This window comes from Scyliorhinus torazame, chromosome 11 (genome assembly GCF_047496885.1).
Source record: "Scyliorhinus torazame isolate Kashiwa2021f chromosome 11, sScyTor2.1, whole genome shotgun sequence".
In the NCBI taxonomy this organism is placed as follows: domain Eukaryota; kingdom Metazoa; phylum Chordata; class Chondrichthyes; order Carcharhiniformes; family Scyliorhinidae; genus Scyliorhinus; species Scyliorhinus torazame.
Genome location: NC_092717.1, coordinates 119,936,954 through 119,952,743, shown reverse-complemented (window position 1 = coordinate 119,952,743; position 15,790 = coordinate 119,936,954). Strand labels below are relative to the sequence as shown.

Below are 15,790 nucleotides of genomic sequence, written 5' to 3'. Positions count from 1 at the left end.
ACTAGCTGACTAACACCCAACCCCCTGTCATTTACCTCCTCCCGTCCTGCCTTCCCCATTTTAACCCCTTTATCTCCCCCCACCCACCCCCACCATCCCCCACCCACCCCACCCCTGTATAATGAGGCCCACGCTGGCATTGAGCAGAGCATCTGGCTGCCAAAGATATGGCACCGAAACCTTGACCGCTCTGGCGTAGCCTTGCAGTACACCCCCCAGAGGTTCTCCAGTTTTATGGTGGTCTGCTGTGTCCTCCACAATCTGGCACAGCAGCGGGGTGATATCCTGGAGGAGGAGGAGGAGGAGCAGGAGGATGTGGAGGAATATGTGGCCTCATCTGAGGAGGAAGATGAGTGTCCAGGAGTGGTTGGAGGATGGGCCTGAGGAGGAACTGGAGGATGGAGGACAGGCGGCGACAAGGGTCCGACATGTGAGGAGGACCAGGGAGGCCCTCATCGTCTCTAGATTCGCCTCAGACCCCCGCCCATTTAGCTCACTTCCCCCCTACAATTGCCCCCTCCCTGCCATTCCCTCACCCCATTTATCTCCCTCCTCCACATTTCCCTCTACCCCAATCCCCACGCTTTCCCCCTCACTTTCCTCCCACCCCATTCCCTTCCCCATACCCCCCATTTCATCCCCATCACACCACCCTCTCCCTGACCACAATTTTCTCCACTCCAAGGGTCTGTGTAACATCACTCGAGGGTGATGGGCCTGTGTTGAAGGAAACACAGTCTGAGGAAAAGGGCTAGACCATTTAGGACAGGGATGAGGAGAAATGTCTTCACTCATAGAGTGGTTGGCTTGTGGAATTCGTTATCACAGGAAGTAGTTGAGGTCAAAACATTCTGGGTGGGATTCTCTGGCCCGCCAGACACGTTTTCTGGCACCGTGCGCACCCGCTGGCAGGGGGATCTCCCGTCCCGGCAGCCGGCCAATGGCGTTTCCTACTCTAGCCACCCCCACCCCACCGGGAAATCCGCAGGCGTGAGTACGCTGCTGGTGAATAGGAACCCAACAGGGAATCCCACCCTGTATGTTTTCAAGAAGCAGTTAGATATAGGACCTAGGGTGAATGGGATCAAAGGATATGGGGGAAAGCGGGATTAGGCTATTGGATTGGATGATCAGCTGTGATCATATTGAATGGCGGAGCGGGTTCGAAGGGCCGAATAGCCTCTTCCTGCTCCTATTTTCTATGTTGCTATGTTGTTATCCTCTGAGTGGGATCTGCATCAAGGGCTTTTGACCTTGGATCACTGTCGTGGTCCAGGTTTTCCACAGTGTTCGCCACACTAGCAACGTTGGCCTCGGTGCCACGCATTGTCGGTACCATCTCCTGCGTCTGCAGCTTTGGGACTCCTCCATTCGGCTTTGTCGCTGACATCCCCCCCCCCCTCCACCCCACCGAATCGCGTGGCCATGTCCTATCATCTGCTTCAACTCTGGGAGAACCTTGTCCAGTCTCGGCATTTGGCTGGGACCCAGCTGTACTCTAGGATCCAGCAGACATCCGACAGCTGTCTCCCTTGGGTACTCCTGCTTCTACCCGATGTGCATCAGCAACTGTATGGTGCTCACCAGATTGTGCCCCAGAAGCCTGTCCACTAATGTTGCCCACTGAAGTGTCTGTCTCTGCACCGGTGGATGGGAAGCTGCAATGTCTTGCTGCTGGTGGTCTCCTTGGAGCTCTCCTCCGAGGTGGTCTCTTGGGTTCCGGGGCCGGGGCTACGACTCCGGATGGCCCGGCCTCATCAGATGGTGATCCAGCGAGACAATGGATATGTGGCCACTGAGAGGGAAGGGTCATTTTGTCTGACATGAGCAACTCACTTGAGACAAGTCATCTGGTGAAGGGTCAGTGGATCCTCATCTTTCTGCCGCAGGTCAATCTCCCTGTCGGTGACTGCCCTCTCCTCGGACAATCCCGCAGTGCCCTTCCTCATAGGGGGGTGAGGATTCGAATCTCTCCGATTCCTCCCTCCATCTTCTCTCTTTCCCATTTATTATGGGCTATCTTCTCCTTCAGGGACAAAGATAGTACATTGTGAACCGCAAGCTCGGGGGGGTTATGGCAGGTGGCATTTGTGGGTACCACACCTGAACATGAAGGGGTTGTATGTTGGGTACCAGGTAGTTCTGAGGAACAAACTCGTAGATCTGATGTGGGGAAGGTGCGAGGTGGAAGAGGGGATTTGGGGATTTCAGGGGTGGCAGGCGGAATGAATGTCAGGTCGATCATCTTCTTCCGACATTGGACGGCATTCCCCCTTGTCATGCTGCCCCCACTGAAAGCCGCTGGCACTGCCTCCCAGGTGGCATTGCTGACCCTGCTCCTGGTCCTCCGACCACCTTAGGGGAACAAGGTGCCCTGCCTTACATCCACAACGGTGAGGTTGTCATGCTCAAAGTGAGGAACAGGCTATGTTTGTGTGTTGACTGGGAGTGTCTGGTGGGGGCTTAAAAGCCACTCCCCCATGGGACCGGCGAACTGCTGAGGTGCAAGACAGATGAATCAGACAGCAAGGGAGCCAGTAGTGTCGAGAATATTGTGGGGGTTGATTTTTGGCTCTACGTGCCGTTGAATGCAGGCAGCGATCTCGCCAATGCGACCAACGTGAAATTCCCCGCCAAACGCGCCCAAAAACGGACTTTCATTTGAGTCCGCTGAATCGTGCCTATCATGCCTTCCTGGGTGGGTGAACAAAGATGGTGCGATCGGATTTGCTCATCTGTTATTATTTTGCAGCCTTGTGTTAAACATTGTGCCATTAGTGGGCAGCATGGTAGCATTGTGTATAGCACAATTGCTTCACAGCTCCAGGGTCCCAGGTTCGATTCCGGCTTGGGTCACTGTGCGGAGTCTGCACATCCTCCCTGTGTGTGTGCGCATTTCCTCCGGGTCCTCCGGTTTCCTCCCACAGTCCAAAGATGTGCAGGTCAGGTGGATTGGCCACGATAAATTGCCCTTGTGATAGATGGGGTTGCTGAGGTACGGGGATAGGGTGGAGGTGTGGGCTTAAGAAGGGTGCTCTTTCCAAGAGCTGGTGCAGACTTGATGGGCCGAATGGCCTCCTTCTGCACTGTAAATTCTAAAGGGCAGCACGGTAGCATTGTGGATAGCACAATTGCTTCACAGCTCCAGGTTCCCAGGCTCGATTCCGACTTGGGTCACTGTCTGTGCGGAGTCTGCACATCCTTCCATGTGTGTGTGGGTTTCCTCCGGGTGCTCCGGTTTCCTCCCACAGTCCAAAGATGTGCAGGTTAGGTGGATTGGCCATGATAAATTGCCCTTAGTGTCCAAAATTGCCCTTAGTGTTGGGTGGGGTTACTGGGTTATGGGGATAGGATGGATGTGTTGACCTTGGGTAGGGTGCTCTTTCCAAGACTCGATGGGCCAAATGGCCTCCTTCTGCACTGTAAATTCTGTGATAATTCTATGACATGTATTTGAGAATTGGATTATACTGAATGTTATAATGCCATCAGCAGAATAAATTATCTCCATTTTGAGCTGTTCATAATTTCAATTTTGGCTAAATGCCTGAAATAGTAAGCAACTGAATTCCTACCATGAAGGGCTTCACAGCTAGCATGGTGATAACACAGAGCATAGAAAACGTTAGCAATATTTAACAGTACATGGTGGATTACACCACTAAATCATCACCTCAGAAGGAGTGATTTGTTTCTAAAAATAATAAGAAACATGTATTTATCTATGACTATTAGGAGTCAAAATTATTTATGCAGTTCATAGATTCTGGATATTTGATGCTTTGAAATCTCAATTAAAACAAACTTTCATTAAATGGATATTTTTCTAGCTTTGATGCAATTCAGTTTAGCACTAATGATTTGAATTTACCACATTGTGATTGTTTTTCATATTTCATTCTTTTTGTTTCAGATCTTTCTCCATGGCAACAACTTAAACAGTCTACATCAGCTAATCCATCCAGAGTATCTGCCATCTGAGTTTGGAGGCACCCTACCGCCATATGATATGGGAACCTGGGCCCGGACACTGCTTGGTCCGGAGTACAATGACGACACTGAATATCCCTGCAATTCCTACAATTCAATGCATGTAAAAGACATGCTGGATAATCGTGACAGCAGTCGTTCTCCCAAGCATATGAAGAGGTTTGTGCAGTCTAATTATATGAAATGAAATGAAATGAAAATCGCTTATTGTCACAAGTAGGCTTCAAATGAAGTTACTGTGAAAAGCCCCTAGTCGCCACATTCCGGCGCCTGTTCGGGGAAGCTGTTACGGGAATTGAACCGTGCTGCTGGCCTGCCTTGGTCTGCCTTCAAAGCCAGCGATTTAGCCCTGTGCTAAACAGCCCCTGTGGGTTCAACTACTTACTGGATTTCTGCTGCAGATTTCAAAGTCTACTCATGTTCCTTATTTTTTATTGCATGTTATAATAATGTCAGATTAAAGTCACCCACTGTTTTAATGGGCAGATGGACTGTGTGCCATAGCATTGAGGCAAACAGAACCAGGCTGTGCACACAGCCCTGATCTCAGCTAGGCTGAGCCATATGGCTGAAAGCATCGTCATTGACCAGAAAGGAGAAGAATTTCCAGCTGACCTCCTGCTGGAATGTGCATGTGTGCAGGTGAGGATGTGATCAGTCTTGTGTGCAAAGCCCTGGAGTCAAATAACCTGCTGACACTCGCCTCTGAGGCTTAACCATAAAACATGGCCACTTGGACAGCTACCAGAGGGAGGTCAGAGTATGTGACCTGTATCACTGAATCACTGCCTGCAGTAGGGGAGGGGAGTAAATGAGAATAACATCATAAAATAAAAATGCTCTAGTCAGCCTTGGAGTTCAGGTTTTATTAAGGTAAATCAACATTGTTGTAAGAAAGGTGGCTAACTTCCAAAGTGGCTGTGAGAATCACGTTAGAAATGTTGACAAAATTAATTGAAGGGGGCAGTTCTGCCTCTCTGTGATGTTTGAGGCTGGATTTGATCCTGGATCAGTCGGGAACAATCTACTGTGGAAACTATTAGGGGTTAATTGTGACTTCAATGGAACAAGTCTGGACAGATGAACAAGTGGCTGCTGGTCCACTGACATTCATTTTACACTATCACATAGAGTCAAACCCGGTCGGTTTTTACGAAATCATTTCTTAGCCCAGCTTGGCATCTTGCTACACCATTATGGCTGAGATCAGGAAATTAGCTTTCGAGAAGTTGCCAGAATTGTGGCTATGCCCTAAATTCCATGGAATAGTATCTGAGTATGTCATTGCACTGCCCTTTATGTTTCAATTTCATGAATTTAAAAAATAGATCCATTTCATTACTATATGATCAATTAGATCACCATACCCATCTCAATTTACTAGTTAATTTGTGACTGGATGATGAAGGTCCTTTAAGTGATGACTTTTGACTATTGTGCTGTTAATGTTTCAGCCTATTGATCACTGTACTGCCAGAGGTCAAAAGTAACATTGTTTTTTTAAAGTCAACCCTGGCAACTCAGTCCAGGTTTCTCCTGTGATGTTCATCACCAGTGCTGTTCCTGGTGGAACTACCATTTTGAAAATAATTGAAATAATGCAGACAATTTGACACTTGTCTTCTAATAAAACACTCTGCTCAAATTGTAAATGACAGTGTATCCAATGCTAAAAAAAAGCTTATTCCGTTACATCATGACTATATCGTTGTTGCTTCATGCTTTTGTCTGGACATAGAACAATCTATTGATTTTACTTCCAATATCCTCCCCGCTCTCACCTTCACATGGTGCATCTCTGACACTTCACTTCACCTCCTTGACCTTTCTAGTGATAGTCTGACCACCAATATTCATTACACGCACAGCAACTCTCACAGCTACCTTAACTACAGCTCTTCACACCCTGCTTCCTATATGGACTCCATCCCATTCTCCCAGTTTCTCCACTTCCATCCCATCTGTTCTGATGGTGTCACCTTTGAAAGTGACGCTTTTGACATGTCTGCCCTTTTCCTTAACCCAGGTTTCACACCTGACTGTGATTGACAGAGTATTCTCCCAAGCGTCAGGAACGGCCCCATCGAGTTCCGCGGGCCGCAGGCTGGAGAATCGCCGGAGACACCCAAAATGACGATTCTCCGGCACCCCTGCTATTCTCAGGCCCGGATGGGCTGAGCGACCAGCCCAAAACGGCGGGTTCCCCCCGGCACCGTCCACACCTGGTCGCTGCCGTCGGGAACAGCGCGGGAACGCTGGGGGGGAGGCGGCCTGCGGGGGGGGGATCCTGCACCGGGGGGTACCCACGATCGGTGCCCACCGACCGTCGGGCCGTCCTCTCTGAAGGAGGACCTCCTTTCTTCCGCAGCCCCGCAAGATCCGTCTGCCATCTTCTTGCGGGGCGGACTCGGAGAGGACAGCAACCGCGCATGCGCGGGTGACGCCAGTTATGCGGCGCCGGCCGCGTCATGTATGCGGCGCCGCCTTTACGCGGCGACAAGGCCTGGTGCGTGTAAATGACGTGGCCCCGCTCCTAGCCCATTATCGGGCCCTGAATCGGTCGGGCCGTTTTGCGCCGTCATGAACCTCGACGGCGTTCACGACGGCGTGGGCACTTCGGCGCGGGAGTGGAGAATCCCGCCCAGGATGTATGGTAAGATCAAGGGTAGGCATATCGTGGGGGGAAGGCTCACATGCCGGAGGGACATCGCAACACATTGGGGGATCATTTGGCTGTCCCATGCCGACCTCTGCAGCTGCCTGCTCTCCCACCCCGCCGATCAGATCCATTGCCCTCTGCTCCGTGTTGGTGATTGAGATTTGCAACCTTTCATATCTAATGGCTGTGAGAATCATGTTAGAAATTTTGACTGAAATTAATTGATATATAATCAGAGGACAATAGTAAAAGCTTTGATGCCGTCATAATAAATTTGTTGCGCTTTGCTTGAACTTTTTTTTTGAAAATCTTTTTATTGGCTGTTCTCCTATTTATAAACAGTTGTTATTTATATACGTTACATTTTTCTTGCCCGCGCTAATTTGCTTTATTTTACAGAGAGATTTGATTTGTCCTTCATTTGACTAACTGTATGTACATTTTGCTGCCCTCTGGATCGGTCTATGATATCCACTTCCCCCCCCCCCCCTCCCATTGGTTTCAGCACCCTTCCTCTTCTCTTGTGGTTTCCCCCATTTTTCTAAACCCTCCCCCCGGGTTGCGCAGTCCTTTGGTTCTTCATCTTTTTTTTCCCTGGCTTACTCCTCGTTGCTGGCCTCGAACAGGTTTTCAAGTATACAGGAAGTCTTCCTCTGACCCTCGGATGGCGTACTTAATCTTCTCCAGGTGGAGAAACTCCGAGAGGTCAGCGAACCAGTCTGCAGCTTTGGGTGGTGCTGCCGATCGCCAGCCGAGCAGGATTCTCCGGCGTGCGATTAGGGAAGCGAAAATCAAGGGCGTTGGCCCCCTTCCCCATGTGTAGCTCTGGCTGCTCCGATATCCCGAAGATTGCCACTATTGGGCATGGCTTCACACTCACCCCCACAACCTTGGACATTGCCTCGGAGAAGGCTGTCCAGAACCCAGCAAGCTTGGGGCAAGCCCAAAACATGTGGGTGTGGTTGGCCGGGCTCCTCTGGCACCGTTCACATTTGTCCTCCACCTCCGGGAAAAATCTGCTCATTCGGGTTCTGGTCCGGTGCGCTCTGTGCACCACTTCGAGCTGCATTAGGCTTAGCCTTGCGCAGGAGGAGGTGGAGCTCACCCTGCTCAGTGCTTCGCTCCAGAGTCCCCATCCCACCTCTGTCCCCAGTTCATCCTCCCATTTTTGTCTGGTCCCGTCCAGTGGAGTCCGGGCTCTGTCCAGTAGCTGTCCATATATTTTCCCACATAGCCCCCCTTCTCGCTGCTTGTGCCTATCAGGTCCTCTAGTAGTGTGCTTTCTGGGGCCCCGGGGTACCCTATTGTCTCTTTGCGGAGGAAGTGTTTTATTTGGAGGTGTCTCAATTCCTGTCCTCTTGCTAGTTTCCACGTCCTCGTCAGTTCATCCAGTGTCGCCAGTCTGCACCTTACGTAGAAGTCTCCGACCGTCAGTGTGCCCCTGTCCCACCTCCAGCTTTTGAAGGTGGTATCTAGCGTGGCTGGGGGGGAATCTGTGATTGCCGCAGATGGGGGCCATAAGGGACATTTTGGTTATCCCAAAGTGCTGTCTCAACTGGGTCCACGTTCTCAGCGTGGCCGCTACCACTGGGCTTGTTGTGTACCTTGTTGAGGAGGATGGGAGTGCTGCTGTGGCCAGGGCCCAGAGTGTTGTTCCTTTACAGGATGCCTCCTCCATTTGTACCCAATCTGTGTCGGGTTCTTGTACCCTTCCCCTCACTTTTTCTGCCGTTGCTGCCCAGTGGTAGAATTGTAGATTCGGTAGAGCTAGCCCCTCTCTGACTTTCCCTCTTTGCAGTGTGTGTTTGGGAATTCTCGGGTTCTTGCCCGCCCGCACAAATGCCATGATTATCCTGTCTATGTTTTGGAAAAAGGCCTTGGGGATGAAGATTGGGATGGATCTAAACAGGAAGAGGAGCCTTGGCAGTACGTTCATCTTGATCGTCTGCACTCTTCCCGCCAGGGTGAGTGGGAGTGAGTCCCATCGTTGAAGGTCTTTTCTTACTTCCTTCACCAGGCTGATCAGGTTCCACTTGTGGATCTGTGTCCAGTCTCTGGCTATTTGGATCCCCAGGTAACGGAATCTGTACTGGGCCGTTTTGAACGGGTGCCCCTTCAGCTCTGTCCCTCTCCCTTTTGGGGTCACTGGGAATGCCTCACTTTTGCCCAGGTTAAGTTTGTAGCCGGAGAAGGTTCCAAACTCTTTCAGTATTGCAGTATTGCCTTCAGTCCCTCCTGTGGCTTTGAGACGAAGAGGAGCAGGTCATCTGCATAGAGTGAGACTCTGTGCTCTCTGTCTCCTCTCAGGATTCCCTCCAGCTTTTTGCATCCCGCAGGGCTATCGCCAGGGGTTCGATCGCTAGCGCGAACAAGAGTGGGGACAGGGGGCAGCCCTGTCTTGTTCCTCTCTGTAGCTGGAAGTATTCAGAGCTGGTAATGTTAGTTCGGACACTTGCTTTGGGAGCGTTGTACAGGAGCCTCACCCAGGCAGTGAATCCCGCTCCTAGCCCAAACCGTTCCAGTACCTTGAGGAGGTAGCTCCACTCGACTCTGTCAAAAGCCTTTTCTGCATCCAGGGAGACGATCACCTCTGGTGTTCACTCCCTGGGGGGGGTTGCTTGAAACTTTTGAACGATACATATTTAGAACACACACGCAGAAGACTGGCAAGTATTTTGATGGCTTTATTACCGACCTCAAATAAAAAGCACAAATGTGTAACTTTGCGACTTTAAAATACTCAATGATTCGGGATCAAATGGTCTTTCAAGTAAATAATGATAATATCATAGAATTTACAGTGCAGAAGGAGACCATTCAGCCCATCGAGCCTGCACCGGCTCTTGGAAAGAGCACCCTACCCAAGGTCTACACCTCCACCCTATCCCCATAACCCAGTAACCCCACCCAACACTAAGGGCAATTTAGACTCCACACAGACAGTGACCCAAGCCGGGAATCGAACCTGAGACCCTGGAGCTGTGAAGCAATTGTGCTAATCACCATGCTACCGTGCTGCCCCTAAGGTGCGTGAACGTCTCTTACGGGAGTATGAGCTTCGGTTAGAAGACATGATTAAGATTTGCCACGCTAGTGAACTAGCTGCGCAACATATCAGCACATTGAAGTTTCGGTTGGGGCGATGGATAGTTACAAGGTAGCGAGGAAGGATCTAAAGAGAGAGCTAAGACGAGCAAGGAGGGGACATGAGAAGTATTTGGCAGGAAGGATCAAGGAAAACCCAAAAGCTTTCTATAGGTATGTCAGGAATAAGCGAATGACTAGGGAAAGAGTAGGACCAGTCAAGGACAGGGATGGGAAATTGTGTGTGGAGTCTGAAGAGATAGGCGAGATACTAAATGAATATTTTTCGTCAGTATTCACTCAGGAAAAAGATAATGTTGTGGAGGAGAATGCTGAGCCCCAGGCTAATAGAATAGATGGCATTGAGGTACGTAGGGAAGAGGTGTTGGCAATTCTGGACAGGCTGAAAATAGATAAGTCCCCGGGACCTGATGGGATTTATCCTAGGATTCTATGGGAGGCCAGGGAAGAGATTGCTGGACCTTTGGCTTTGATTTTTATGTCATCATTGGCTACAGGAATAGTGCCAGAGGACTGGAGGACAGCAAATGTGGTCCCTTTGTTCAAAAAGGGGAGCAGAGACAACCCCGGCAACTATAGGCCGGTGAGCCTCACGTCTGTAGTGGGTAAAGTCTTGGAGGGGATTATAAGAGACAAGATTTATAATCATCTAGATAGGAATAATATGATCAGGGATAGTCAGCATGGCTTTGTGAAGGGTAGGTCATGCCTCACAAACCTTATTGAGTTCTTTGAGAAGGTGACTGAACAGGTAGACGAGGGTAGAGCAGTTGATGTGGTGTATATGGATTTCAGCAAAGCGTTTGATAAGGTTCCCCACGGTAGGCTATTGCAGAAAATACGGAGGCTGGGGATTGAGGGTGATTTAGAGATGTGGATCAGAAATTGGCTAGCTGAAAGAAGACAGAGGGTGGTGGTTGATGGGAAATGTTCAGAATGGAGTACAGTCACAAGTGGAGTACCACAAGGATCTGTTCTGGGGCCGTTGCTGTTTGTCATTTTTATCAATGACCTAGAGGAAGGCGCAGAAGGGTGGGTGAGTAAATTTGCAGACGATACTAAAGTCGGTGGTGTTGTCGATAGTGTGGAAGGATGTAGCAGATTACAGAGGGATATAGATAAGCTGCAGAGCTGGGCCGAGAGGTGGCAAATGGAGTTTAATGTAGAGAAGTGTGAGGTGATTCACTTTGGAAGGAATAACAGGAATGCGGAATATTTGGCTAATGGTAAAGTTCTTGAAAGTGTGGATGAGCAGAGGGATCTAGGTGTCCATGTACATAGATCCCTGAAAGTTGCCACCCAGGTTGATAGGGTTGTGAAGAAGGCCTATGGAGTGTTGGCCTTTATTGGTAGAGGGATTGAGTTCCGGAGTCGGGAGGTCATGTTGCAGCTGTACAGAACTCTGGTACGGCCGCATTTGGAGTATTGCGTACAGTTCTGGTCACCGCATTATAGGAAGGACGTGGAGGCTTTGGAGCGGGTGCAGAGGAGATTTACCAGGATGTTGCCTGGTATGGAGGGAAAATCTTATGAGGAAAGGCTGATGGACTTGAGGTTGTTTTCGTTGGAGAGAAGAAGGTTAAGAGGAGACTTAATAGAGGCATACAAAATGATCAGGGGGTTGGATAGGGTGGACAGTGAGAGCCTTCTCCCGCGGATGGATATGGCTGGCACGAGGGGACATAACTTTAAACTGAGGGGTAATAGATATAGGACAGAGGTCAGAGGTAGGTTCTTTACGCAAAGAGTAGTGAGGCCGTGGAATGCCCTACCTGCTACAGTGGTGAACTCGCCAACATTGAGGGCATTTAAAATTTTATTGGATAAACATATGGATGATAATGGCATAGTGTAGGTTGGATGGCTTTTGTTTCGGTGCAACATCGTGGGCCGAAGGGCCTGTACTGCGCTGTATTGTTCTATGTTCTATGTTCTATGTTCTATGAATGCACAAAGTTTTGGTGTGAAAATTGGGAGCGATGCAGATGATATATATGATGTGATGCACTCAAATGTAAAAAGTGGTCTCAGCAGTGGCGGCCATTTTAAACGCTCGACAGAAGCAGCCATTACATTCGAAAGATGTGGAAACAGTCATCTACTGAGGCAATGTCCAGCTTACGGCAAAATTTGCACAAAGTGCAAAAGAGGAAACCATTTTGCAAAACAATGTTTCACAAGCAAAAAGGTTAATGCAGAGAAGTCAATTAATACAATTGATGACATTAATTTTTAAGGCACAATTTTTATTGATGTAGTCTCAGATGAAGACAGGGCAAACAGCCAAAAAGAATAAAATGTCGCCTACAAGAACAAAAAGTGATAAAAGTGATACTGGAATAGTGACAAAGGACAAATGGACAGTTTATTTGTTGATAAATCGATCGCTTATCATTGTGAAGTTAGATACATGAGCAAGAGCAATCCTCATAAGCATCAGTGATATCAAGACTATGCAATTAAAAATGAGAATATTGAACAAACCAGTCTTCTTGAAGGACTATAACGGTCAGAAGATTTACACATTGGGAATGTGTGAATTGGATGTACAAGCAAAAAATGAAGTGCACAAATTAAAATTCTCAATAGTTGCTGAAGGTGGTGAATCGTTATTAGGTGATGAAGTGTGTGAAGCACTTGGGCTGGTGAGAAGAGCGAGTAGCACGGACTGTGCATTGATCACACATAGCGGATCAGTGGAGTCCATTGTGCAGGCTTTTCCAGAGATATTCCAGGGTTTTGGTGTTTTACCTTTCACTTACAAGGTTCCATTAAAAAATGATGCACAACCAGTGATACATGCTCTGAGAAGAGTCCCAGCACCACTACGTGACCATCTAAAGGTAGAATTAGGCAGGATAATACATCTTGGCATTGTAAAAAAAGATTGAAGAGCCAACAGAGTGGATCAATTTGATGGTATGTGTAAGACAAGAAACAATGATCTTCGAATATGTATGGATCCCAAAGATTTAAATGGGAATATAAAAAGGGAATACTATCCGATACCTAAAAGAGAGGCGATCACAAGTGAGATGTCCTGTGCAAAATATTTCAACAAACCTGATGCTCCGCAAGGATTCTGGCAGCTCAAGCTAGATGAAGAAAGTACCAAGTGCTGTACATTCAACACTGCGTTTGGTGGATATCGCTGTCTTCATAATCTTAGCATCATAAATATTCCACAGAGCGATACAACATATTGTTGAAGGCATTCAGAGTGTTTTGTGTATACGTCGATGACATCATAATTTGGGGTTCCACCCAAGAGGAACACAATGACAGGCTAATTAGGGTATTACAAAATTTCAGAAGAAATGGGCTATGACTCAATAAGGCCAAATGTCAGTAAAGGAAATAACGTTCATGGGAGACAGATTATCTGGTCAAGGAATAAAGCCTGATGACATGAAGATACAAGCCATCATAAATATGCCTCAACCTGTAGATAAAAAGGGAGTATTAAGAGTACTGGGCATGATCAACTTCATTGGAAAGTTCATACCAAATCTCTCAGCTACGACAGCATGTCTTAGAGATGTCCTGAAGAAAGGGAACAACTTTACTTGGACTGAACAGCATCAACAAGAATAGATAACATGAAAGAAAGCTCTAACCACCACACCAGTATTAACATTTTTAGATCCAACAAAAAATACCAAGGTTCCAACAGATGCATTGAAGGATGGTCTAGGTGCAGTATTGCTGCAACAGGAAAATGGTAGTGTCATGTGAGAGTACCTTTAGGAAATGGGTGTTTATAAATGGGTGTGTATATAAATATCTGTAGTGAGAGTACCTTTAAGAAATGGGTGTTTATTACTGCAGTGATGTCAGAGAGTGGGTGGAGCTGGGCTGTCTGTCAGCCTTTTACTTTTGTTTTCGGCTGTTTGCTGCAGGGTGTGTGTTAGTTTCATTTTCAGAGCTGGATAGCTGCAGTCACAGCCAGAAAGTATATGAATCTCTCTCTGTAATCTAAAGACTAAATCGATCCTAGTGATTCAAAACTAATAACAGTAGTGACTGTAACCTGATGTGCTTCTGGTAAAAGGTGTTTTAAGTCCTATGGATGTTAAAAGGAATGCTTAAAGGATTACTTAGTGTTGTATTCTTTGATGGTTGTATTTGAACTAATGGTTGCTAAGATGTTCACTGTATGTTTTAAAAAGGTTAACATGAGTTCATAGAATAAATATTGTTTTGCTTTAAAAAATACTTTTCCATTTCTGCTGTACCACACCTGTAGAGTGGGCCGTGTGCTCCCCATACCAGAATCTATTAAAAGTTGTGGGTCAGGTGAACTCCATGATACACTTTGGGGTTCTCTAAACCCTGGCCCATAACAGTAGTGATTGGAAACCAGTAGCATATGCTTCAAGATCTATGACAGAATCTGAATGTCGTTATGCACAAATAGAAAAAGAGTGTTTAGGGCTAGTGAATGGTTTGGTTTGGAGAAATTACACAGCTACATATATGGTCTACCTACGTTCATTGTCGATATAGATCATAGACCGCTGGTTGTAATAGTCAAGAAGAATCTCAGTGAGATGTCTCTTCATTTTTAAAAAAGTTTAAAAAATATATATTTTATTGAAAGTTTTTTCCAGACAACAATTTTTCCCCCCTTACAAAGCAAACGTAACAATAAAGAAATTTTTAACAATACACAAATAACAAAACCCCATTATCTTTTGACATAAACTAAACTAAACCCCTCCCCCCCCCTCCCCACCCCCCTGGGTTGCTGCTGCTGGTCATCTGTCTTCCCTCTAACGTTCCCCTAGGTAGTCGAGAAATGGCTGCCACCGCCTGGTGAACCCTTGAGCCGACCCTCTCAGGGCAAACTTTATCTGCTCCAATTTAATGAACCCCGCCATATAATTTACCCAGGCCTCCAGTCCGGGGGGTTTCGCCTCCTTCCACATGAGTAGGATCCTGCGCCGGGCTACTAGGGACGCAAAGGCCACAACGTCGGCCTCTTTCGCCTCCTGCACTCCCGGCTCATCCGCAACTCCAAATAGAGCTAACCCCCAGCCTGGTTTGACCCGGGCCTTCACCACCTTCGATATCACTCCCGTCACTCCCTTCCAATACCCTTCCAGTGCCGGGCACGCCCAAAACATATGTGCGTGGTTTGCCGGGCTCCCGCCACACCTCCCACACCTGTCCTCCACTCCAAAGAACCTGCTCAATCTTGCTCCCGTTATGTGTGCTCTATGTAGCACCTTAAATTGAATCAGGCTAAGCCTGGCGCATGAGGAAGAGGAATTTACCCTGCTTAGGGCATCAGCCCACATACCCTCCTCTATCTCCTCCCCTAGTTCTTCTTCCCACTTTCCTTTTAATTCGCCCACCGACTCCTCCCCCTCTTCCCTCATCTCTCGGTATATCTCTGACACCTTGCCCTCTCCGACCCACACCCCTGAAAGCACTCTGTCCTGAATCCCCTGTGTCGGGAGCAACGGAAATTGCCTCACCTGTTGTCTAGTAAACGCCCTCACCTGCATATATCGCAAGAAATTTCCCCGGGGCAACTTATACTTTTCCTCTAATGCTCCCAAGCTCGCAAAAGTCCCATCTATAAATAAATCTCCCACCCTCCTAATTCCCAACTGGTGCCAGCTCTGAAATCGTCCATCCATTCTTCCTGGGGCGAACCTATGGTTGTTCCTGATTGGGGACCCCACCAGGGCTCCCCGCACCCCTCTCTGTCGCCTCCACTGTCCCCAGATATTCAATGTTGCCGCCACCACCGGGTTCGTGGTAAACTATTTAGGTGAGAACGGTAGCGGCGCCGTCACCAGCGCCTCTAAACTCGTCCCTTTACAGGACTTTCTTTCCAGTCTTTTCCACGCCGCTCCCTCACCCTCCATCATCCATTTACGTATCATTGCCACATTGGCGGCCCAATAGTAATCGCCCAAGTTCGGTAGTGCCAATCCTCCTCTGTCCCTACTACGCTGAAGGAACCCCTTCCTTACTCTCGGAACTTTCCCTGCCCACACGAAGCTCGTTATGCTCCTGTCTATTTTA

General features: G+C 48.0%; 1 protein-coding gene across 7 annotated transcripts in view; it reads left to right on the top strand.

The window, feature by feature from the left end:
- Positions 1 to 15,790, top strand: part of LOC140385490 (clavesin-1-like) — a 271,602-nt gene that overhangs the window by 156,136 nt on the left and 99,676 nt on the right. For all 7 annotated transcript variants that reach the window (XM_072467706.1, XM_072467707.1, XM_072467702.1 and 4 more), the window contains one exon: positions 3,914 to 4,149. In XM_072467706.1, coding sequence (XP_072323807.1) covers positions 3,914 to 4,149 — 236 coding nt within the window. The remainder of the gene's footprint in view (positions 1 to 3,913; positions 4,150 to 15,790) is intronic.